Below are 26,803 nucleotides of genomic sequence, written 5' to 3' on the forward strand. Positions count from 1 at the left end.
ATATATATATATATGTATATATATCTTCCTGCTAATAAACATTTAGGTCTTAGCTATCACACATAAGATGCAATAAACATTCCTTTTATTTTTTTGAAAACGTGTGTGAGAATTTCCTTAGGGGATATACATAGAAGTCATCAGCTACTTTACCTCTCCCAGAACCCCTAGGCTCATGTTACTTACTGATTCCACTATTTATTTCTTATTAATTCTTCCTCCTCACTCCTTTTTGTATGAAATATCCTGTCACTGAAAATTATCTGTGTTTTTGGTCGAGCAATCCAGCTCTTTCTAGCCCTTGCACCTACACTCAATTCCTGGTTCATCTTCGCATACAAAATTCCATTATGGCATTCTTCAAGACAAAACCAGTCAAACAAAGCCCTCTTTTCATAGGACCCAGCCTCCTTGGAAGGTGATTGTGATTATAGAAGGAATCTGTTTTCTCTGTTACTTTTGGGAAAAGGCTCCCATAGGATGATAATTTGCTTTGCTACATCTCTTGGTCTAGGGAATCATCATTTGCTTGTATGCTTTCTGTCTTAAACAATACTATGCATTATTTATGCATTCATTCATTCAACAATCATTTATTGCACATGTTTGCCTGACACTGTACTAGGCGCTGCAGTGATCACAGAGATGAATACAATTTAAGGAACTCTTAATCTATTCAGGGAAATGAACACTTAAACAAATACTTACAATATTTTCAAAACTTTGCTCCAAGAGTAGAACAGAGTGCTGACGAAATACAGGGAAAGGAATGTTAATTTTATTGAGAAGTCTTCATTAAAGGGATAGCAGCAAAAAGAATAATTGCAAGGTCCAGGGCCTGGTAGTCTAGTGTGGTTGGAATTGGCAAGGAATTTGGTGGCCAGATTTTAGAATCTTGGAAGGAAAATTGAGAGCAGCAGCAAGTAAGGTAGATTGGTGACAGATTTTGTGTGGTCGGTTATAGTTATCAGGCTCAGCTATTTAAATTTTAATATGTGATCAATGGGGTAGCCATGGGAATTTAAAAAGTGAAGGCTTTATTTTATTAAGTCTGGGCTTTAAAAAAGAAACTAACAGCTGTCTGTAAACTTGGAGACCACTTAGGTCACTGTGGTGGTGTTTTAGGAAGAGATGTAGAGGGACTGAACTAAGTTGGGGAAGAATGGACAGACAGTGATCCAGGAAATTTGAGAACCATTCAGGACTTACCATTGTCAAACATAAAGATGGTCCTGTCTTTGCGTGAGATGAAAAGAAGGAAAAGTTAAAGATAAGAAGAATTCTAGCCTGTGAGGCTAATTGGGACATCTTCTCTTGGTGAAGATGTTTATTGGAAAGTCATGAGTTTGGTTTAGGTAACCTTTAATGTTAAGTGCTTGTAAGAAACCAGATAGAGTTGTCTGCCTGTGGTCAATGGAACTAAGGTCTAGTATTTAGGAGAGGTAAGACAAAGGGGAGAAGTTTAGGGGAAGGTTATAATATTGCAAAAGCAGCAGAAAAATAAAAAAAGATGAATGCAGAATATAAGGCATGTGGAATTGACAATCAGAACATTATTGCAGATATTTTTAAAGAGCAAACTAAGTAGTGGTGAAGCAGAAAAAGCTTCAGTTGAATGAATGGGAATTGGTGTGGTGGACACTGCTAATTTTATCACAATTATCTCTTCTCCCTGTCTTCCTTACCAATAGAACTCTGGTCTTATTTAAGGGGCAATGAGCATCTAGGGATGACCATGTGAGATAGTTCTGGCCAATGAGATAGAAGTGCAAATCTGTTGGGGATATCTCGGGAAGTTTTTGGTTTTCAGATAGCCACAGCTCTTTTTTGTCTTTCCTCTTAGCTCTTCAGCCCTCTTCCTTCCTAGAATACTAAACAAGGCAACAAGGATGGAGATGAATGCCTACGCTCTCGGTATGATGGGAAAGATGGCATTGTCGAGCCCTGGACAGTCTTGGCCTATCTGTCCCTAAGGTTCTCGCTGTGTAAGACTGTTTAAGAGCTTTAATTAGATAATTTAGAGATATTGTTAGTTGGGTGTGTTTTCATTTTCAGAAGCTGATTCTTTAAGTCAGTTTTAATCCTTGTAATGGCAACTGATAATCTCAGAGTCTTCAAAGTTGGTGACAAGATTGACTTGACTTCTCCTTATAAGATTGGTCTGTGGACACCTGCATCAAAATCCTTTGCGATGACTATAAAAATGCCGGTACTAGGGCATCGCTCTAGACCAACTAAATCAGATTATTTGGGAATGGAACTGAGGAATCTATCTTTAATGGACTAAGGTTTAATTTATAATTCCTTTACACCACTCTCAGGTTCATGCAGATAGGCATACCGTCTACAACAATGGGGAGCTGGTGAAGGCGACTTTGTGTCCATTATATTGGGGATACATGCTTATGCATAGATCTAGATGGATTAAAGAAGAAATTAAAGGATTAATTGAAAACCTAGTGGACAGGAAAGTCAGGCTTAGGTGCTGATATGCTCTTGCTTGATATAAAATATCAATAATTTGTACCTTTAACATCTCTGAAGGAATGGGAGGTCTTGAGGGCTACTGAGTAACTGAAGGGGAAACAAGGAGAGGAGTACATCTTCTCATCTTCCTGGCCATTGAGCCCACAGGTATACGTGATACCTGTGGGGAAAACAAAGTCAGAAATATTCCCATAGAGGTAAGGGAGATGGGAGTAGGGAATTGATGTTGGAAGATAAGTTGGTTAGTTTACAACAGCTATGTTTTGAAAAATCAGTCAAGTATTCATACCACTGTATAGTTCTTGTTATGAGTTACTAAAGCAGATGATTATATATTTCCATCTGCCATTTTAATCCTTAAATAACAGAAGACAATTTAAAAAAAATTTTGTCTTAACCCTGGAACTGAACATAAGGTAACATCCAGCAGTGAGTTTGTGTTGACTCTGCACAACAACCCAAGTGGGTAAAGTTTCGAACTTGCTTATTTGCAGTTTCTCTCTTTGAATATGTATTTTGAAGAGTTCTTTTTTTTTTTTTTTTTTTCAGTATGGTGTGTTGTCCAAATGAAATACTCTCCAAAGTAATGACCTCAAGATAAAAACCAAGATAAAAAGCTGGCATCATTATGTTTGGCAGGCACAAACAGTGCTTATGCTGAAATCGAAATGATCGAAACTAACCTCATGGAAGAATGCAAACACTCAAAAGTTGTAAGAAAAGATACGTAAATCAAATTTGTAAAGCAATTCTATTGCCACTTTTAAAAAAGTAAATTCCCTTTTAAGGGACTCATCAACTTCACTCGAGTCCAAAACATTTTTGGGTGGCAGGGATAATGATGATTAAAGCCTGAAACATCAGCAAAACTCCTTTACATCTACAAAGATGGGAAAACAAACCTTTAGGCAAAATGCTAAAAATAGGCTCATTTTGGTGAAATGAAGCTGTTTGAATAAATGAAACTCATAGTTTTTATCTAAACCATCTGTGGTGTGAAATGGGAAGTCATATAGAAAAGTCCTTAGAGGCTTCTGATTGCTCTGCATTAGAAAGGAGAGGGGGAGGAGAGAAAACGGAGTTTCTCTCCATTTATCTGAGAATTAACAAAGTGATCAGCGAAGTGACAATGGAGGCCAACCTGTGCTGGCTGCAGGCAGTCTGGCTCCCCAGCTGTCCATGTGTTGAAGGTGAAATGTTTTAGGAATGCAAGACCGGAATCATTTCAAGAAATTGATAGGTTAAAGTAGCAGAAGTCGCAGATTCTTTGTCCTGTAAGAAAAGAAAGGTTGGGGTGGGGAGGGAGAAGGAGAGAGAGAACCCGATCTAAAACAACCACCGGGGGACTTAGCGTTGCAAAGGACTATCACTTCTGTTAGGTTGGCCTGCCGAAACCACATCTTGAAACCAGGTGTTAAAAATGACCCAACTCAACAGCTAGTATGGCTTTGTAGATACGTATATTTTGTAATATTCCCTAGAAATTGCAGTTTCATTTAGATGTGCCAATCTTTTTTTCTTCTTGTATAAAACTCTCACCAAGACCAGATTTAGATTTCTGTGAGTCCACCTTGATAAAAAACCAAAAGCAATTACAAAATGCTCCACAGAATTGGTTATAATTTACAGAGAGATGGATTCTGAAGAGTTTCCTCAGGCTTGGGAAACGGGGTAAAACTAGATCAAAGATAAATCTAGCAATGATTATTGGTGCGAGCTACTGTCGTATGGTACATTTCTGCGTGTTTGAGCATCGTACCGATATGCTTACTTTCTGAAAGGACTTCATCCACGGGCCACGTGGCGTGGCATGGCTCCCCTTCACTCATTGTTCGCTTCGGTTCTTATGTAACTACAGTAGGGTCCATGTGGAATCATTGGGGCCCCTCTCTCAGTTTATTGGCTTTATTAGATTTAATCTTCAAATTTGTTTATACCATCACCTCTCATACTCAGATTACTCATTTTAATAATTGAAGAATTATAGGCTATGAAGAGAAAGCTTTTTGCCGAATGTTCTCTTGCAAAGCATGGTAAGAACAGACATAAGTGATCCCCCTGCCCATATTCTGGCCTTTCTTGGATTCTATTAAAAATAATATTAAGTGTTTTAGAATAAAAGGTTGCTGCTGTATTTGCTGAATTGGATTTAATTAGCAACAGGTGTGCTTTGACTCTAGCTCTAGAGCTGCCCTTTTGAGTAAGGTTAAGGTACCACTGGATCAAAGAGAGAGGGTGTGTTTCTTTCCAGTCCAGCGCTAGGCCTAATTTTTCAGGGTCGCCCCTGCAGCGGTTGCCTTTGTCCCAGAACACGACCAGAGTACCCGTGAGTCTAGGACTATTCTAGAACTGAGAGCTCTCTGAGACTTATGGTCATAGATAATTTTCTAAGTGAATTTGACTCTCTCGATCTTCCTTTGTCCAGAGCCGGAGCATCAGCAGGACCAGAAATTAAAGATCCGAGTGGTGAACCCAGATCAGTGGGGTTCAACGGGGCTCAGTGAAACACACATCTTGCTTTCTGTTCTCAATAGCAAGTCACTGCATTTCTCTACCTGTGAGCTGAATCAGTATTATTTCTCATCTACCTTTCACCCACCATCATCATATGTGGAAAATAATAGGATTTGAGTTCTCAGATGTCCAGAGAGGAATGGCATACTCTCAGGGCTGAGTCATATGATTGGTTTATCTACGTCTTAGAATTCGACAGGATTTGACCTTGGTTCACATATCAAGCATCAGACTGCATCAACATCAAGGACTTCAAAACAAAGCTATCTGGACGTAAAACGTTGACAGACACCCACCTTAAACGTCCACCCGGAAAGCTGAGGTACTAGGCCGACCCCCCCGTTCCCCAGTGTAATGGAAAGTGCCAGCAGTGAAAGTGTTAAGAGATGACAACGTCCTTTTGCGTCTGCTCTAATGACTTACTCCATCCCGATGCACCTGGGAAAGGTCGAGGTTAGTCCTCAGAAAGCAGTCATGTTGTAAAGACTCCCGTGCCTTTTGCCGTAACACGGGGCCCTTTGTGGCTTGATGTTAAACTGCCCTGGAATGTTATTCTTTCCATTGCCTTTATGACTACGCTTAGATGTGAAACTACTGGGCCTTATTCCAGTACCACCCTCAATCTTCCTTTTCTCTTACGGACCTCTAAACATCCAAACCCGTCTTATTCTACAGGTTTCCACTGAATCAAAACGTGAGGTGCATGTTTCACCAAGCGGTATGTCCTCTTTCAGCATTCCAGGGAGAAAGCTCGGTTCATACGATCAAGATGAATGGCCGCTCCTGAACTTCTCGTCAGCATCCCACTGTGGGGTCTTTCCCCAGCATTATGGCCAGTAGGGCAAGTGCCGGGTTGAGGGAACAAAACATTCGTTTTGGAAATCTGCTGGCTCTAAACCTTTGATCGCCACTTTCTAACTGTCTTTAAAACCTTTTGCCTTACAACAGTTGCAAGCTGTGGTTTCGTGTCTCTGTGAGGTGACTAACAGCACCACCACTCTCTATGTGGGGAGTGTGTTCATCTAGCACCCAAACCACCTACTGACTTCCGGCACCTCTTATCAGCTAAGCCATCGGCCACGAGCTGACATTTCAGCATTCAGAAGCTCCCCACCCCCACTTAAAAAAAAAAGTGACAGGAGGAGAAAAAGGCTCATTTGGCAATAGTTTGCTCTTGCTGTTTGGCCTGGAGAAAGACATTCAAAGTGGTAGAAGATTGTTTAGTAACAGCTGGCGAGCACCAGGGTGTAAGGCTGATTTTCAGATATGACAGGCACTTACAGGAATGCTGCCAGATACAGCTGTTTAAAAGCCTTAATAAACAGCAAGTCAATACTAATCTTTGCCAAATTAATCTTTTCCCTGACAGCCCATCAGAGCAATTATGTTTAGGCTTATTGTAAACACACAATTGTCAAACACGGAAGATGCAGCTTTTAAAATACTATAGTTTGGTTCATAGTCTTTCTTTAGAATGTTTCTTTTTTTCTTTTTTTTCCTGTAGAATTGTAAGTCTTTCCATTTTCTTTTCCAGTCATTATTATTATGTTTTTCTGGCCTCATGTCAGTGTGAATGAAATTTCACTTTCAAACGTCTTTGCTAGCAAGCTGTTAATAAAACGTGACATGATGACAGTGCCGGTGGGTTTCCTTCATAAGGCACCACTCTGACCAGGCTGAAGCGTGACACGTCCGTGCTCTCAGCTGCCTCCTGATATGGAACCAGAACTTTATCTTCGCTTCTTCTTTCCTTCTACAGTGTCATCTGGTTCTGGATACAAATGACGAGATGTTGACTAAGCAAGAAATGAGAAAGCAAAGTCTAATTCTGCGTACGCATGGATTGCGGATTGTGTGTACGTTGGTTCAGAAGTTACCCCTCCCTCTCACAAGCAGTAGTCGTGTGCAGATTCAGAAACTTTTCTGTTAGGGAAGGTTCTTATGTGCTGGGACCTGGTTTCAAATTATCCTAGGGAAATCTCCTTTGAGAATCTTAAAAAAATAGGACCACGCCTCCTTATCCTGGTGTAATTTAGATAGAGTCCAAGAAATACGCTCTTTTATTTATTTCATTTCGCCAAGTCATGCTAACACTTGGTAATCAGATTTTAAAAAATCAGCATCCTGCTCATCAGTGTTTTAATTTAGCATTCCTTAAACTTGTCTCCTGGAATTTCTCTCTGGCTCTCAACACTCCTACTTGTCTAGCACCTTTTTCCTCCTTGGCTTCTTATTTTCTTGATGTGACTAGTGTGTATTTCATCTTTTACTTGTGTAACTCGAAACTCTTGTTCGATCTGGTAGACCAAAAAAAAAAAAGAAAAAAAAAAAGGGCACAACTCATTCTGAAATTCTTTTTTTCGATCTTTTTGTAAACTTACATTTCTTAATAAAAATTTTCCATTCTTCTTCGCCTCCTAATGCTTGCTTGCCTACAATGTTTAATTTCCTTTTATATGGAAAGAGGTTTTAAATTATCTAGGAAACATCACACAATTCCCACTGAGGATAATTTGTGATGTTTCATTGACTTTTCTACATATCATTTCATTTATTGTAAACTTACTATGTGTTATGACATTTCAAGTTGTTTTGGTGGTAGAGAAATTATTCTATTTTAGGGAAACAGAGTTTGCACTGTTGGGTGACTCACATGAATTCATCCATTAGGTGACTCGGTGTCATAAGTATTTGGGATTAAATTTAGGTTGTGAATTCTGTACCTTGCTTGCCACTATTTCAATATTCAATCATCAAACAAGAGAAGAATGTCTCTGTGTTTTTATGATTACCCTAAAATGAGAATTACAGACGGAGTAAGAAGAAACAGATCAACCCCCTTCAGCAAATGAACATTAAGAGAATATCTGTGTGTAACAAACTCTTTCGTGTTCTAGCAGATAACCTATTTATGTTAGATTTCCACATAAAACTTTTGCTATAACAAAGAAATAAGGATGTTTATTGGAATTTACTAGAATCTGGCACTTTAAAATATTCTTTGTTTAATTTAATGTAACTGTGTGGGACTAATTTGAAGTGGGGCACCCTGTAAGCAAACAAACAACTGATTGCTACTTTGAGTCCTTCCAGAACTTTGTGAGAAACTCCATTTGAAATTATATCTACTGTTGTAGCCAGAATCCTAGTGTCTCTGGTTCTCAAACATATAGGTAGAACTATATGAAATAGCTGTTTTTGTACATACCACAGTCAAATATTGGCAATTTCATATGGCTCAGTAGAATTACCTTTCAAATGAGTGGACAACTCTTTGCAAAAGGCCCATGGGTAAAGAAAATGGGCTGTTGGTGTGCTTCTTTTAAATTTTGAGTTAATAAATTGAAAACATTTATTAGTAATGACTCTGAGCGAGGACACACCGTTCTTTGCCATCGTGGCTTTTGATGGATCGCTGTGTCCCATCCAGATGGGGCTCTGCCCCTTTAAGGCAACAGGTGAAAACAATCACAGAGATCAACTTTATCCTCAGCTCCATTCACTGACTTGATTAACTAGAAGTCATTACTTGGCAATTTTCCATTACCAACTCATTCATATTTGATGGGAATTGGGATTCTGGATTATTCTTTCTTGTATATGCTAGGGACACGACTCAACCCTCTCCTACTCACTGTCATGCATATATGTATTTTTTTCTTTTCGAATTAGTTCTAGTTTTGATTTTGGTGAATTGGTAAAGATATTTTATATTTAATATTACTGCCGAACCACCCAGAATGACCTGATTTGAGGTGCAGGAATCCTGCGGGTGCTAGGGCAGGGTACACCATTACTATTCCTCTGAGTTACAGGGCTCCCCTTTTAAAGATGGGGGGTTTCTCCAGCAACACCTCGCTGTCTTAGAGATCGGGTTGATGAGAGGGCGTTCTCGGTGTTTCAGAAAAGAACAGCTGTGGCCATGCCAGCCGTTCATCTCTACCGTGCCTGATCGCTTCTGCCATCAAATTTGTTTGGAATTTCTCATCTGACTGGGTCTGTCCTTTAGAAACAGATGGATATCCAAATAGAATACGGTCACGTGTCGTAAGAATTTTTATTTATGATGTATTTTCTTTTATTTACATTTGTTTTGTACTGTTTTTGGTATCGAGTTTCAACACTCTACCCTGGTTGCACACCTGCTCTAGAGAAGCTGTAAACAGCATTGTACTTTCTGTACAAACTGCCTGTCAAAGTCGAAGCTGGTTGTTCTCATCCCAGTAATTATCTTCTCAGTTTAGACTGAATGCAAGCGAAAATTCTACTTTATCATAATATAATAAATAAAAGACATTAGGTAATTAGTAGTGCTGGTATATTTCTGAAATACTAAACAGACAAACAATAAACTGTGAACTTAATCACATGAGTTCTTATACAGTTTCAAGACAGGAAAATTAGAGCTCTCAGCTACAGTCATTTTAATAATCACATTGGATCTGCATTATTTATTAGTTATTACATGCTCAAGTGATTCAAGGTTGTACAATGCCTAAAATCATTCCAAAGCAAGCATACCTTTTGTCTTTTTAATTCTGACTGGATTACACAATGCATATATTTGTATTTAGTTAAATTGCTAAGTTTATTTCACACATTCCATGAAAGAGACATCAGCCATTCTCTTGATTTCCAACCAGACTAGCTTTCTTGCTACCAGCCCCTCTAAGGGAGTCATTTGCTAGCTCTTTTTGAGGTAAAAGCTATGCAAACCTTCAGCCAGATTCTCAATGCTTTTGGTTCCCTAGCAAATCTCTAGTGCTCTCAGAATTCTCTTGGAAGACTCAGGAATTCTGGAAAGAGAAGTAGCTTATGGAGGCACAAAAGACAACAAGAATCTCAATTTCTATCAGCAGCTTTCAAACTTGGATGCTTTCTCTTTCTTCTTCTTCTTCTTCTTTTTTTTTTTTTGCTGTCTGGTTATTCACTTTTCATTTTTAGATATATTCTTGACAGTATGCTTCCCCTTTTTCTTCCTCCCACCCTTGGTTTAATTCCTAAACGTTTTCTGGATTTTGTGAAAAACATTCAGCTTGAGGAATTTTGGTTGATTTGACTTTATTATTATTATTGTTATTATTTGGAGGAGAGTTTACAGAATTAACTAAAACCAGCTGAGAACCAAGAAGCAATCATTTTCAGAATGAGAACCCGTCTGTTTAGTCTTGGAGCTTGTGTGACTTTTAGGGCAATTCTGTTATATTGTACGAAGAAAGAAAGTTCTTAAATACCATAGTTTTTCATTTGCATCAACCAAAGAAATGTAGAAATAAAGATTGGTTACTATAATTTGGTGCTAAATGAAAAGTAGGTTTGGCTTTATTCATGTCACTGTAAAAACTAAATAATAAAGTATTCACACCAAGCGTGAATTTTTTTTTTGCCAGCAAAAGTTAAAACATCAAAGAAACCTCTTTCAAATACTAACAAATTTACTTACAAACACCTATATTTATTATTTCATAAATAGGCGCAACAGGTTCCATAAAAAAAAGATTAAATACAGACACAGTATGAAGAAACAATAATACAGAGCCATATGTAAAGGTTATAATTTAGCTGTTTCCAATCTGTTTTTGCATCTAATAAAATACCAGGTAAGCATTTGGCAGTTTTATACATAAAAGGACTTAAATGACATTTACTAACCATTACACAAAAAGTGATACAAAAAAGCAATTTTTCTGCAGTACAAAATAAATGTGTTTGCGCTTCCCTCAACACTAGTTTCTTTTTGTCTGATCAATGAGACAAAGCCAATTTGTTTTTAAATTAAAATCATTTGGGAATATGTTTTTTTTCAAATATTTTGAAAATATAGAACTATTAGTCAGTTGTTTTAAAAATGAAGTAAAAATATGAATGTTTGCCAATTTAACCCCTATTGTGAAATCAATAAACTGGAATGAGCCAGTTTCAAATTACAATTTAGCTACAAAAACATTCACATTTTATACTCTAGGAGAGTGTGACATAGATGCTATTTACAAACTTGCTATGACTGCTACATCAAGCCATTTAAAAAGTCTTTAGTAGTTTCATATAAACACCCATTATGAAAACCAATGGAAAATCCAGGACTTTTATCCGAGACATCTACAGTTGCTAAGGCAGTTACTATAGCGCAGCACTTCACAGCAAAAAACGAACATAAAATCTGAATGGTCCAAATTTCCTTCAGGGAAGAAGAAAAACAATGTCCATAAAGAATTAAAAAAATAATAAAGAAGCATGACTATTTCTTCCAGAGTGGGTGACCCACAAGCTCAAATGGTCCTAAGTGCTTAGCAACTTGTATTTTCTAATAAAATGGAGAACTGCCTTGACTGTACAAAGCAATCCACGGTGAAAAGACTTCCCTGAATTCCTCAGTGGAAAGAAGAGGTGTTCAGATTTTCAGGTAAGGTACAGTGCTTTGTCCCTCTGCATGCCCCTGTATGAAGAGAAAACAGACAATGTCCTGTTACAAGACGTGGGCTACAGGTGACCACGGAGCATGTGAGTCTATTTGTCATAGCTTGAGGTATAAGGTGCACAACTAGTTAACCCTCAGCTAAAGCAAACAAGGATTTAAAGGCTTTTATTCTTGGAACAGCTAGAAGACTGCTTAAAGATTTCTGGAGCGGTGTCTTCTGTTTTCACGAACATGGAACCATTCCAGATCATCTTTTAGAAAGCAAGAAGAAAAGACGGATCTTTCCATCCACTAGGGAGCAGGGCACGATAGCATGCTATGAGAGCTGTCCACCACCAGGTGGCGATGACCGGCCGCTTACCCACTACTGCAGTAGTCGCTATTCCAGTCCACCGGCTGGGCGGGAGGATTTCTGCACCCCGAACGCACATACTCCATTGCTTGGGTGACCACTTGTGCAGCTGTAGATGTAGGGTTGATAATAGTCTGATAGTCGGGAGGAAGAGTAAATCCCTGAAAGGGAAAGCAGTCCACAAATAAAGATCAAAGTGCCCTTTTAAGAAGAAAAGCACCTAAATATTTATCCACTGTTTGCAAACACTCTACTGCCTTTTTGCTTGTGTCTTCGCAGGGGCAAGCTTATCCGAAGAGCCCAGAAAACTTACAACAAAGGTAGAAAAGAAGTGCCTACAACCCCACTCTTCTTACCTTTCCTTCATCTAACCATGTGCTAGAAAACCTTCAATTATACTCTTGAGCAGATAAATTGAAAAACAATTTAAAATATAGAGATGCTAACTCAAGCAAAACAAAGGGAAAAGGACCTAAACCCCTCAAAGTTTATTGTTATTTATTTTTTTTAAATCAAACCTAAGGATACATTAATAGTTAATTCCTCAGAATATGCAACAGAATCTTTTTTGAAGGATTCAGGCAGCAGGTGGCTGAGTGTTTTATTAGGCTACACCTATTCACATATTGTTCTCAAAACCCTTTTTCTTCATTCAGTCACAAAGGGACCATCTGCTTCTTCTTTTATTTGTACTTCTTTCTCAGCTAAAAAATTTCAACCAAAGCTTTTTAACAGTTGTTGGACTAATATAGGGAAAAAGATTCAAAACAATTTGCCATTGGAAAACACAGAGAAGGAAAAGTGTAAGACAGAGCAAATATTTTTTTAATTGAAAACTCTATTAACTGGTGAATAATAACCAGACTTCAGGAAGATTCTTTTAATACACTAGTATGGTGAAGTGTTGACTTTTTATCTTTGCAAAGGTATTAAAAATTCAAGAAAAATCTCTGAAGTATATAGTTATATCTGGTAAACAAAAAGCATTATACACTACGATTTATTTTTAGCTTATCTAGTGAATTCAAGAGTAGCATAAGCAAGCTTTGCTGGAAATGACCAAAAAAGCAACTTAATTAATCTTGTGGTTGTCTCTTTCTGCAGCAGATTTCATACATGGTTTTTAACCACTGAAAAATCAAGATATTTAAAAATGAGCTATTCTCCATTTACTTGCAGGGAGCTTCTGAAAGCATAGCATTGTTGAGTTTTTTCCTTTTTTTTTTTTTTCCTTTTTTTAACTCAGCAGAATGATCAGAGGATTGATTTTTAACTAAGGATATTTCCTTAGACTTTTATTTATGCATGGCTGTCTCTTAGGACATTTAATGTCCCCTTTTACTCAAAGACACCTATTATCAAATGTCCTCAGTCCTCGATCCTGGCTTTAAGATACTACTTTATTTTCCGTTCAAATGATAATGACTTCAAGCCAATGTCCACACTAACTCCCACCAAAGCTATGGATGAAAAACAAAACTTTGGAAACAAATCATTGAAAAGTAGAGAATTCAGCCAGCCTGGTTATTTGACCTTACACAGGCTAAAAGGAATAAAATGTTTCCTAAATTAACAATTGGTTTATGGGAAATAAGTTTGTTTATGTAGACACCACTTGCAGCTCAAGCTATAAACGTTTTCCAAAATAGGAAGGGGAAAAGTAAGAGAGATAACTGAGTGTTTGGTTCTCTAGTTCTTTCCAGGTTGAGGTCCTCTCTTTCTCCAGACCATCCTCTCTTGTCATGCAAGGAGTTTCACTGGCTTCCCTGAAATGCATTCATTTCATTATGGTCCTATAATACTGTCTTTCTAGAGCTGATGGTCCAGCTTTCTTGACTTCCGTCCATAGGGCCGAGAGCGATGCTGGACAAATAGCAGGAAAAAACCCCTAGAGTGAGGAGCCTCGAGTTGACTTCTATTATAGCCCCTGTCATCAGGGCTGCCATTAGGGACTTAAGAGTCAGAGAGTCTTTGCCTTACTTACTGGGTATTCTCAGGGTTTCGCCCATAGCAGTGGTTCAATAAATCATATTTTCCAATAAACACAGTTTAATACAGACTATTTGACATCACTATTAGAAAGGCACAGGTTGCATAAATGTGTAAATGCCAAGGCTTTTCTACCTTTTTCAAGTAAAGTTCTCCATATTGGATTTTTGCAGTTGACAAAATGTACCCTAAACGTAAATAAGTCTCAAAAATAGCATAGTTGAAAAATATCTTGAGTTAAAAGTATGGAAACATATGAAAAAGCAAAAACTAAATAAAAACAAACCAACCCACTTCCACCCAAACCCCCACAATCAACAACAGAAACCACCATTGTTTTTTTCCAACCAATGAAAATGGTTTCTCAAGGTTGGGTGAGAAAGTATCAGGAGGACATTAATTTTCAAGTTATTAGTTTAAGTTGAAATGAGTCACTTCGGTTTATAAAACCAAAATTATGTGTTATCTACAGAGTTCAAAGATTTAAGATTCAGCTAACTGCAATGCCTATATTTAAGATCACGAATATTAAAAACACCAACGGCCAAGAAAAATACCAGCAAAACCTGACGTAACATTACTTTTCTTGCTTTCAATTTAGAAAATGAAAACATTCTTCTGAACACTATATAAAGAGATGCTGAGGTCAAACCTAGAGCTAAGTACATTTTTGTTACTGATGTAAATATGAAACAACGATGATGATATAAATTTTTGAAAAATGTTTGCTTAGCAGTCTAATTAAACAAGACTGAATATTTTGCATTTTAATGCTCAAGAGAAAAATCACCAACTGTTTTTGTAGCATGCCTGGAATTTTAAATTTCATTTTCTGGTGCCAGATTGAAATAAAAATAGGAAACATGATAAAGATTAATTTGATGTCAGAAGGGACATTTGCTCTTTAATTAGATTTCTGTAGCCCTAGCGGTTTTGTTGTGCCACCATAGCAAGTCCGAAAGAGCCTGCAGCACAACCAAACAGTGATCCTCGTATCCACACTTTACTGGGAACTAATTTCATTTCCTGCCTGTCTGGAGAGGTATTTTCAACAGGCATCAATGTTTTTGTCTTCACAACTGATTTATTCATCAATCTCAATGTGATTTTTTTAAACCTTTAAATTACACCCAAATCCTAAAGCAGCTGTTTATTACACAAGGAAATTGAAAATCTGTCTGTGTGATATCATACAAAGATTATTTTCTTAAGGTTATAAAGGAAGTTGACAGATATTAATGATTTTTTTTCTCTTGACCTCATTCGGCAATATGGTGAACAGAAAAAAAGGAAGAAAACTGGACCGAAAAAAGCAGGTCCATGGGCTTAGTGTATAAAATATTATTCTAGAAAAAAATGAAACTATTATTCCTGGTGGACTACACAATCATTTTTGTGGGATACATCCATTTTCAAAAGGATAATAAAATAGCTAAAGTAATACTGGAATATGAGACATTATTTTAAAAATATAGCAGCCATTAACTTTCTCTTTCTTTCTCTTTTTATTTGATGTTTGAATATGGGGAACATGGCCCTCATACCCAGGAAGCAAACGTCTTCAGGATAAAGGTGGTTTGGGTGATGAATCAGGTGTAATTTTATTCACAACCTGGCTCTGCTACCACAGGCTAAAGACCAACTTTGGTGACTCTTGTGATTATAATAAGCTGAGTGACATCAAGGGGTGATGGACTCTTTGACCCTGATTTTAGGATTATTGGCTCGATGGGGTTACCATCCTCTAAACATGGAGGCTCCAATTATCGACCCCTGAATCTGACCTCATCCCCCTTCACTCTCCTTTTATTCACCAGGCTCTGCACCGTCCTCCTTTCTGTGTCCTGGACCAGCCCCACTCCTCCTCAGCGAGGTCCTCCCAGCTGGGAGCCTCTTCTCCTTGCTGCTGCTCTCCTTATTTCCCCACAGACCCTTCCCACCTTCCACTTTTAAAGGTTGCCTCCTCTACTCATCCTTCAGGTAGGCGTTTGTGCCTACTTTCCTTACCCTTCCAGCTAAAAGCTAGGCCATTCCTCCACGCACCCTGCAGTTCATCCTCCTGCTTCATTTTTCTCATGGGATCTTAATAACTTATCTGTTTATCTTATTAACATTTGCTTCTCCTCCAACTCCGATGTAAGCTCCCTCATTATCTGTTCTCATTATCATTCAATTTCTGTGCCTGGACAGTGTCTGGCACATATTAGGGCTTCTAGTAATCTTTTTTGGAATCAGTGCAATTTTAAAAAACTTCTAAAGAAAAAACAAAATAATTTAAAAAAAAACTTCCAGGGAATTGAAATCCTACAAATGACCCTGTAACTTCTTTTCGTATTTAAAAACTTTCGCAACTCATTTAAAAAATAATTCACTCATTTGTTCATTGGCCAATTCAACAATTATTTTATTGGCATTGTTAAAAGTGATTTCTAGTCACTGTAGGCTTTTAGTTATTTACTCTTCATTTTGGGTCTATGCCATTTTGTCTTCTATTATTAATGTAAATTGAAATCAGGCCCTACAATCTCGGTAAGAACACTTTTTAAGATACACTAATAGAACTGACTTAAAGATTGATGAATAACTTGTCTAACGTGATCTGTTCTATTTTTTCCTATTCAGTCCAGATTCTATATGGAAAGACAGATTTCTTGAGTTTTCACATGTTGCCTTATGTAATTCTAAAATGTTGAAACTTTTCAGGGTCACGACCAGCTCATTTAAGGTCTGTATAAATAAAAAAAGGAACCATTTCTGAGTGAATAAATTAGAAAAAAGTGTCCACTCTGGACAGAGCTCTAGTTCTCAACGTGTTGAGGGGACTGTCCCTTCCGTATTCTTTCCTCTGAGAAGAAACAACCCTGTACCACAGCACTGCGAGCAAAACATGGGTCCTCGGCCAGGTGGCACCCTTAGGCAGGAGTCATCCCATGTAACTGAAGGTCATGTCCCTCAAGCTACTAATTCTTCACACAAACACCGTTGGTTCACTAAAATGCAAGGACACTCAAGAGTGTCCCATTTATTGCAAGTGCTGTCTGATGAAAGGAGTGAACATCTGATCCTATGATCGTCACTTGCTAGTCACAAACAGCTCTGTAGACAAGGCAAGATGGCGCAAGATGGCAGAAGCTGGCCTTCCCCGAGTCGCCTTCAGTAGTGGGTCAACAGATAGTTTGTTGAATGTAGCTGGGTAGGTTGTCAGAGCTTTAACAATATCCTTGGCTTAGGGACCAAGGGAGACTTCAGTTATGCTCTCCGTAACCATGTTACTCTTAGAACTAAGTCAGATTTGAAGACTCTCCAAATTCTCATAGACACAAGTTTTCTAATATGAAATTGGTAATAGTCTATAAGAATGATGAAGAGTGAGAGGCAGCAGTCTTAGTATTTAGGAATCCAGACTCTGATTTCTGAATTGACCCAGGTTTGAATCCCAGCTCTGACCTTCTGGGCACATTACTCAGCTCTGCCAAGTCTGAGTTTCCTCACCTGGAAAATGAAGATAATGCTAGTACCTGCATTACACACTTTCCGAAATTAAGGATAAGAAAATCTTAAAGTTTGTTATTGTCAACTCTCGGAAATCCTGTGCATAATTATAATAATAAAAATGAATTTGGGACTACATGTATTCAACTTCTCTTCCTGCCTCCTCTCCACCCCACTGTAGTCCAACTACAGACTCAAATCCCACAGAGGCCTAGATATCAATTCTATAGAAAGGCTATGTTTGCCTATTTAATTATAGCTCTAGAAACAACAGAGTAATTGGATTATAAAAGTGATAGACAAATTTTATATTATTTGTAGTTTTTACCATGATCTATTTTTTAAAACAAGGTTTTAGAATTTTTGTTTTATATTGTTTAGTTCATGCCATTTGCTCCTCATTTTCAAATTTTAAAACCAAAACCCCAAAGGAAAACTTGATTTCAAAGAACAGTGATACTGATATTGCATGGAAATGGCTGTAATAATTGGGGGGTAGGTGGGGGGGCCTCCAAACCTCTTGTGTTTTCTAATCTATGTAGTAGTCATTTAAAAATAAAACTCTGGTGAAAATTTTCATTTCTTTGGACTTTTAAGGTTGTATCCATTGATAGTTCTGACCAGAAACAGTGGGCCCGATTTCATTGTGCAGCATTTATTGGACTCAACAGGCATACCAATCAGGACTTTCTCTGATCCGAACAATATTTTTAACAAAACTGTAGCGTTCTCAATCCCAAAGAGATCTTTAGTAGCAGTTGGCATCTCAAAATAACAAATGTACTTTACTCAAGCAGAGAAGAAGGGTGATTAGAAAGGTGAAGCAAAATGGATATCATGGGAAGGAAACCAGCGATTATGAAAAGCAGCAGCTATCAACTGCTGTGATTGTATAATGCTGCTCAAACGCTCCACCTGTAAATTATATTTTTCAGAAAGCAGACATTTATTGACTATCTTCCATTCTCTCTCCATTTAAATAGCAGAACAGAAAACACATATCCTCCTCCTTTGCTGGATGGACAGATCACCCAGCACCTCTGAAGAAGAAAACAGCGTGAGCACGTACCTGCTGCATGGTGGGTGAATGTAAGGCAGACTGGACCTGCATGGGGAGCTGGTTCCCAAGGGGCTGCTGCATGGTGAGTGGCTGGTGCTGCTGCATGTTGAGATGCTGGTGAAGAGGAGGACTGATCTGGAGGGGAGGAGGGGGAGACACGGCCATGTTTGCTATAGAGACAGTCACTGGCATTTGGTTATTCGGCTTGGGAGCTATGCTCCTGGGGAGACTGGGGTGCATGGCAGTCAGGTGAGGATTCATTCCTGGTTGTTGGTGATAGTGGGAACTTAGGTACAGAGCTGAGTGGGCCTGGCTGGGCCCATGGAACACTGACGGCTTCGAATTGATCAGCTGAGGAGGTTGAGATGTCTTAACATCAACGGGTTCACTGTAGCTCTGTTGAGGAAACAGACAAGAGCAGAGTTACGAGACTGACGCACACCGTGTTGACTTCCGTTAGCAAGATGCTCTGTGAGTTTGCTCGTGAACTTCCATGTGAATCAACACCATGTCTTATATTTTACTCTCTTATCTAAGAACTCTGACATCATTAATTGTACGGTGACTTATGCAAGATTGAGCTTATTCTATCTCTTTTATAAAATCTGAAACAATCTACGATGACATTTTTTTCCTTTGCTTAAATGCTAACTTGGTGACTTTTCTCATTATCTAAACAAAGAGGAAAAGATCAGGGTGGGACGGATGCCATCATTGCCCTAATAGGAAATACATGTGTAGCTCACTTTGAAAGTAATTCAGTGTTGGAGCTCTTCTATTGATTATATGTTTAGTTTTTTTTCTCTTTTTTGTATTCTCAAAGAGCCTTGGCCTAGATATTTGCACAAAGAAATCAAAGCTGGTCGATGGAAATGGATATGGAAGCAAAGAGTTTTAAAATACCTTTCCGAAGTCATATAAAACTCCATTAATATATTTTCAAAGTAACCATAGAACTCATCTTGATTTTTTAAAAAGTTGGTGATAAATTGTCCCCCATAATGAACTGGATAAAAATAATCTCTCTTAGAAATTTTAGACTCTATCATAAGTGAATATAATTTTGCCCTAATTTTTTTCATACCTTCATATGGCCATTTCTTAATAATCTTTTAATTGACTTAAAAAAAAAAAAGGGGGCATCAGTGGAAGCTGAAAAGAATCAAGAATTAATCCTGAGGCATTTCTTCTTAGGCATGAATCTACCTGCTACTTTTGCTGAGAGGAAGAGGCTGATAAAACAAATGGTGAAAGCTGAAACCATCTGAAGAAAGAAATGCTAAAATGTCCTTCTGGAGAAAAAAGTCACTTTGTCAAAACCAGGTTTTGAGGATGCATGTATGCCCTTATTCCGTGACCTCGATGTCATGCTTATTCAGTTTACAAGTCAGAATGAGTCTTTTGTTTCTCTCAGCGCTGCAAAGTCTTTCTGAATTCCTCCTCCTCTGTGCAGCACCATCAACTGACAGGCATGTTAGGCAAACTGGTTCATCACATGTGAGGACATGAAACTCAATGTAGAAACATCATGTCACAAGTCAGCCTGTAACGTTACTAGCAACGCAATCATTTTTTCCCCAATAATGTGGGGAAATTAAATGAAAACCGCAATAAGAATGATGCCGCATGCGCGTACTGATGTGAGGAGGGTAGCTGGTTAAATGGACTTCTATCCCATACACTCTTTAGAGAAAGGACACAACTGATTGACATCTGTAAAAATATGCCAAACCATGGAAAGCTCGGGTACCATGAAACTGAATACTCCGTGTGCAGTATATAGTAAAGTGTACCCAAAGATTTCAAGCTCCTCTAAAGAATCCTGTGGTTATAATTTTTGTGTGTGTCAGTGTTGATGCAGCCTTCCAAAACAGGACTTTCAGATTTCGTTTTCTATATTAGCATTATAAATGTCAAAAATTGTTCGCAAAAAATTGTTCCCAAAGAAGTTTTATTAAACATACTACCTAAAAGGTGCTTTCAATTAAAAAAAAATTAAGTCAATTTTTTTGGCTTCCATTTAAAAATTCATATTGTTGATGTGCAGAGTAGTGAATAATTCAAAGAAAAGGTCAAATCGGTTAATTCGGGCTGTGTAAACAGTGACTAGTTCTACATCAGAATAACATGTACCACAGTGATATGCCTCAAAAATCATTCCATATATGCCAAGAAGATTATGTGTTTATTGTGTGTCTGTGTTTAAGTCATCTGGGAAAGTGTTTTCATCATGTTTGTATTCCTTTTCTTAGACTATTGCAGAAGGGCTAAGTTCATATTTAGTCACATACTACGTGAAGTCATATAGGAAAGAAATGATTACACAATGACCAGACAGCTATAAAATTTAATACATGTTAGTGCATCTTTAGTTTTTGTTTTATAAATGTTTTTAATTCAATAGAAGAAAAATCACTCACACGTCTCATAATATCAAAACTACGAAATATATGTAATTGTAAAATGTTTTCATTTTTTAATTTCAGTAGCCAATAAATGCCTCATTATCCAGTGGTATAGTATATAGAGAGTAGTAGATATATGGTCCAAACTTGTATATGCACCTGTGTGTGTATGTAAACAAAATGCACAGAGATACATATGACATGTCATTCATGTCACAGACACATATGAACATCCCAGGAATATAATTAAATACATTTGTTTAAATTAAACTTATATTACACTTGGAATGGAAATGACGAATCCTGGCGAGTACAGTTGCATAGCCAGCAGCAGGGCTGGCTTCCTGGGTCGGTAGCCAGTCCTGGCAAGCAGGTCCAGGCACAGCACCGGCTTTACTCCCTGACACACACAGTTTCCAAATTGCTTTGTGGAAAAATAAATGTCTTTTCAAAAACCAAGGTTCTATGACAAAATATGTATGGAAACAGTACGTAAGGTTCAGCTGGTGCCTTTAAACGGGAATTTCTCAGAGCCTTCAGTATGCTAATGCATGTCACGACTCTGCAAGTGAGAACCACAAAAATCTTTTCTTGATGGGTCAGTTGATGACAAATGTCTTCAATGAAAGACACTAGTGCAGCGTAATGAATAAATTACACACGTATATTCGAAATGACAAAATACATTTCGATTTAAATAGTCATATTTCTTGCCTCACATAAGCTAATTTTTATTGCCTCAAAATACATATTTAAATTACATACATCTGGGTGTAATATTAAAAGAAACCATTGTATCATGTTTTCTGGAATACTATCTACATAGTGAATTCTATATTCTAGGCTAAGGACAGTGACACAATTTTCTGAATTAGGAAGTTGGCAGCTTCCCAATTATAGCCTAAGAAGCTAAGGTGTGGACAAATTAATGGTTTTCCTCAATGATGAATTGAAAGTAAATAATGAACCAAATTCTCCTGAGTTCCACTTTTTAAATAATAGCATGTGGTCCATCATATAGACAGATGATAGATGTAGAGATAGAAATATAGACTTAGAGGTACATGGAAATTGCAACCTAATTTGAGATACCTTGATACCAACCTTGTGATGACTCTCTTTTCTCATGATAATTAAACAAAAAATATTTTGTCTGTTCAGCCATTTACTTGTCATTTATCTTCTCCAGACTAAAGCATGTAATGGTCAGTAATGCTTAAACGTATTTTGAAATAGCAATAATTTTTAATCACTAAAAGTACTATAGGCAAACAAATGAAATAGATTTCTAAAAATAATGATTTAGATAACACTTGAAACATAATTTTTAACATAGAGGGAGGAAGAATTTTGGGAAGTTACATGTTTTCTCTTTACTTTCCAAAATGTTGAATGTGGCAAGATAAATAACATGTCTAGCCATGTGACTATCCATGGCAAGCATTCCAGTAGGTGTTCTTTCCCTGTATTCTCGATGATGTTTTACATCATCGAGTAAAAAAATCTTCTTTATGATGGTGACTCGAATCTCTGTGTTTCATGCATCTGACATGTGCTAATTACATAGAGAACACACACATGTTTGTTGAGGAACTGAATGATTGCTCTCCATGCAGTCACCGTTGCCCTTGCTGAGACTCCTGACAAGACATGCTATTCCTCTACCAGGGGGTGAAGAGAGAGCTGAAATCTTTGAAAGCTACAGACTATCAGATTGATCTTCTCCACTCTCTTCTCTGCTCTCAGCATGGACCACACTCTCCAGGAAGTGATGAGAACTTATAACCCTTGTTAGCTCTGTCCTTTGGTTAGGTACTCTGCCCTTTATTCCCCACTGGATTTTGAGTAGATGCGGGGAGCAGTGAAGCTTACTCTGTGCTACCAATATTTTGAAAATTTGTATCTTTAGGTAAGGGCCCACTCATTTAGACAGGTAAAAAACCTGCTCCTAGCTGCATTTCTGATTAATTCTTAATCAGACTAAGACAACACACCACCTATTAATTACGGAGCTATTCTATTATTTTGGAAGGTAAGAAGAATAAGTTCATTTTCCATAGCAAGTGCCATGAATTCAAAATCTGATTAAATGGGAATATGAAGAAATCATAAATTTAATTTACTCTGTCATTTTCTTCCAATTAAACTATGAAAGCAAGACTACAATTTTGCAAATCAATTATATTATATATGAAGATTTCTGTACTACCATCTATAAATTAGAACTATTTTCTCATACAGACTAAATAAATTTGTTTCCATTTTCAAACACGTTAACCCCGTTTATTTAGTGGTATGTGGTTTGTGTAGGTCACCTGACAAATGCGATTTAGCACTGTATACACAACTGGAAGTCAACCCTTGAATCAGATATGTTCATGTGAGAAATGTGTTCTTGCTATTGGTTTCTGAATAAGCTCTATTTCCTGTTTGCTTTTGGACCCCTGATTCTGAAAGATGTATTCTATAACAAAATGGGGGTGCGTGTACGGCAAGAGACCTTTGGGTCTTCTCAGTAGAATCTTCCACGAGGGCTACAGTTCTGTAAACCTTAAGATACTTCTTATTAACCAAGTTGTTGATTATCCAAGATAGTTTTGATCCCGTTTACTTTGTATAATGAAGATAATGCTGCAGAGTATAATAAATGCCCCCGTTCTGGGATGATAAGTGCTATGAAAATGAAAGATTGACAAAGCAATTGTTATTTAAAATAGCAAAGTATAACACAAGGCATAAAATTCAGTGGAAGCAATAATAAAGGAGTTGCTGAACCAAGTCAGATTAATCGTCCATCTAATTTGACTCTTGTTTTCAGCACTGACCAATACTCGATACACTGGAAACTAAACAAAATTTATTTCTCTGACTCAACTGTGCATTGTTAATTCTGAAAGGAAAATCCTTCCTGGTCCTTGCAGGTGATTAACTTACACCCTGAAGCATGAGATTTTATTATCTTTAAATTACAATCTGGGCTTACAGAGCTGCAAATTATATGTTAACATCATAAAATGGTCCATCCCATTTTTAAATTCAGACTCAATATTCATCTTAATAGTCTTCCATGGCATGAATTCTATAAGTTATTTCATTCCGTAAAGAGAAATAATTTCTTTTGTTTTGAATTTACTGTCCTTTAATTGAACTGAGCATTGTGATTCTTCACTATTGGTCATGGCAACTGAGAACTTTAGTAATTTACTTCAATATTGTCCTATGCTGTACCTTAAAAGAACAGCTTCCATTGTCCTCTATAAATTTTGGCACTTCGGCTCAAGTTAGAAACAAAATCAGATATCTGACGTGTGACCTTAAAGTCATGAATCTGATTACTACCGTTTAACATAGCAGAACATAGTCACCCAAACTCTGTCTCCCTCCAGGTTGGCACTTCTGAGAAGTGGTGTGCTTCTGTCAATAATGCTGCTTTTACTCGCAATATCTGGGAACTTCCCTTCTGGAATTCTCCTCAGAGCCCCTGGGACACTGTTTCACATCTCAGACAACCCTTTGTCTTTTGATGGTGAATTTGATTTTTGGAAACAGCTAATAGAAACTTGAAGCCAAGTCTGTGGGTTATATCTGGGTGATGTTTGGGGAAAAGAATGAGGTGTGAAAACAATGGAACAAGACTGATTTTCTAATGTGGCTCATAAACTTCTCCTGACTGCAGTTCTAAAAGAGGAGTTTCAAGAATCTTTTGAACTCTGGGAGCAATAATAAAATAAGTTCGTACCCTCCCAAGGTGATTACTTTAAATGCAACACTCATTTTGGGAATATAAATTCTGGTCTGTGTGGTAAAGTGAAACGAGTTCCAATTGTTTTAAAGTTACACATTGTTTTCAACACAATAATTTAGAACCGTGCCTACGAATTCTATGGAAAAACTACATATTCTTAAGCTTTACCTAATAGCCCAACCTAAAATGATCTTAAGTAACATGTAAAAGTGTTCTTGACAGGAAGACCTGGGCCCCGTGATAACATATATTCCTGGCCCTCCGACTAGTCTTAGTCTCTTCTGTCTAAAGTCTCGTAAAGACCATTTCAATTAAGAAATCTGTGTAGATGATTTTTAAAAATATCTAGATCATTTCTTGTCTCTATAAAAGAATGTATCCTGAAGCAAATTTTTATTATTTTAATGTCACTTTACACATTTCTTTATATCAACCTAGACTTGCAGACAAATTGAAAATAGGAACCAGCTAAATTTTCAGTCATGCACAAACTCTTCCTAGTTCTCTGCACACCTATCAATAACATTAAACATAAAATCAGTACTACTACTAATAAAATAGCTAGTATTTATTAAGTGCTTCCTGTGTCCAGGGCACTGAATCATGTGGTTTATATAGAATTCCTTATTTTCTCTGCAGGAAAACCCGATGAAGTAGGTCCTATTATCTTTGTTTGACACATGAGGAAATTGAGACTTAAAGCGGCTGAATAACTTGCACGAAGACATGCAGTTAGGAAATGGGACACCTGGAATTTGAACTCAGACCCACCAACCCCAGCACCTGTGGACTTTCCTGCCCTCTGAGAATTCTTTCAGTGTGATGGTGGTGATACTCTGCCGTTACCCTGGACGCCCTGCAGAAGCTCAGAGGTTGAAAAGACCTTACCGATCTTCCAATTCTTATTTATATATTTTTGCTTCCTGCTTTAAAATTTCTCTGTGGAAAGAAATTGTTTACCCAAACAATTCAAGAGTTTAGCAGTGCCCACAGTTCAGATTAAATTCCTCTAGTCTGAAATGGCGTCTCTTTTCTTGTTCCAGAGTCAGAGAAAAAGGAGCACCAGTAATCACTGTCCTATGTCAAATGCCCGTCATGAGCTCGAATCTGCCTGTGTTTTTCAGGCTTAGTAATTTCAAGTTGTTTCTTCTCAGTTACTACCTTCCGCCCTTCACCTTTCAGTCACTTCTAAAAACATTTTTTTAATTTTTATTTTTCAATTACAGTTTATATACAATAGGAGATTAGTTTCAGGTGTACGACATAATGATTAGACATTTATGTAACTTATGAAGTGATCACCCCAATAAATCTAGTACCCATCTGACACTGTACAGTTATTACAATATTACTGGCTATATTCCCTATGCTGTACTTTACATCCTTGTGACTGTTTTAATAACTGGCAATTTGTACTTCTTAATCCCTTCATTTTTTTCACCCATCATCTGGCAACCATCAATTTGTTCTCTGTATCTGTGAGTTTATTTCTATTTTGTTTGTTCATTTATTTTATTTTTTAAATTCCACATATAAGTGAAATCGTATGGCATTTGTCTTTCCTTCTCTGACTTATTTCACTTAGCATAATTCACTTGCTTTTGTGACTTTTTCCCCTGAAATCTCTCCAAGTTCCCCCTTTAAATTATAGACCCCAACAATAAATAAATTATTCCCTGATCTGACCAGTGTTGTGTTTGCAACACTCTGTGCTTCTATTCATATGTCCTTCGATTCTGTGGCCAGTGGCTGGGCAGATGTGTCACTGAACAGGTCTAACACTGGGTGGCTTTGTCACTGGCTCCTCATGACCAAGCGAAGCACCTCCACAGCTGGCAAAGCATGGTACAGAGCAGTGCTATCTAAATATTCTGTAGGCCCCAGATTCCTCTGGCTGGCCTCTGGTGGTGGGGGGCTGGGAGGTTGAGAGTGGGCAGCAGCCTTCTACTCCCAGCCTCATTTAAGCCGGGGAAGCTTCACTCTTAGCTGCCTAACATGTAAGAACTGGCGTAGAGTTTTATCAGAGAAAACAAGAGGTCATAGTTCTAAAGATATAAATATTTGACAACCCCTGAGGCCAAAGCCCTATAAGCTTTGGAAGGAGACATCAAGGAGTCTGGGTCCTCTCTCTGCCACTGCCAGCCTCTCCTTACTGTGGGCAAATCATTTACTCCGCCTAGAGACTGTCTAGAAAATTGTGATAAATTTTACTTCATAGGGTTGTCGTGATGATGGACAGGAATATACGTAAAGTGCCTTGCGCTGTGTGTGACACGTGCAAGCGGCTCGACAGTGAGACATTATTTGTGTTTACATTCTTATTGGAAAAAATTCAATGTCC

The 26,803-nt window shown here is 37.7% G+C and overlaps 1 protein-coding gene across 1 annotated transcript in view; it reads right to left on the reverse strand.

Annotated features, from left to right (window-relative positions):
- Nucleotides 1–9,056: 9,056 nt before the first annotated feature.
- Nucleotides 9,057–26,803, reverse strand: part of TOX (thymocyte selection associated high mobility group box) — a 136,801-nt gene continuing 119,054 nt past the window's right edge. The window contains exons 6-8 of the mRNA XM_006923986.1: nucleotides 18,322–18,708; nucleotides 11,781–11,932; nucleotides 9,057–11,437 (exon numbers count right to left, since the gene is read on the reverse strand). Of these exons, the coding sequence (XP_006924048.1) occupies nucleotides 11,401–11,437; nucleotides 11,781–11,932; nucleotides 18,322–18,708 (576 nt within the window). The 3' untranslated portion in view covers nucleotides 9,057–11,400. The remainder of the gene's footprint in view (nucleotides 11,438–11,780; nucleotides 11,933–18,321; nucleotides 18,709–26,803) is intronic.

The sequence above is a fragment of the Pteropus alecto genome, unplaced genomic scaffold (genome assembly GCF_000325575.1).
Source record: "Pteropus alecto unplaced genomic scaffold, ASM32557v1 scaffold87, whole genome shotgun sequence".
Classification (NCBI taxonomy): Eukaryota; Metazoa; Chordata; class Mammalia; order Chiroptera; family Pteropodidae; genus Pteropus; species Pteropus alecto.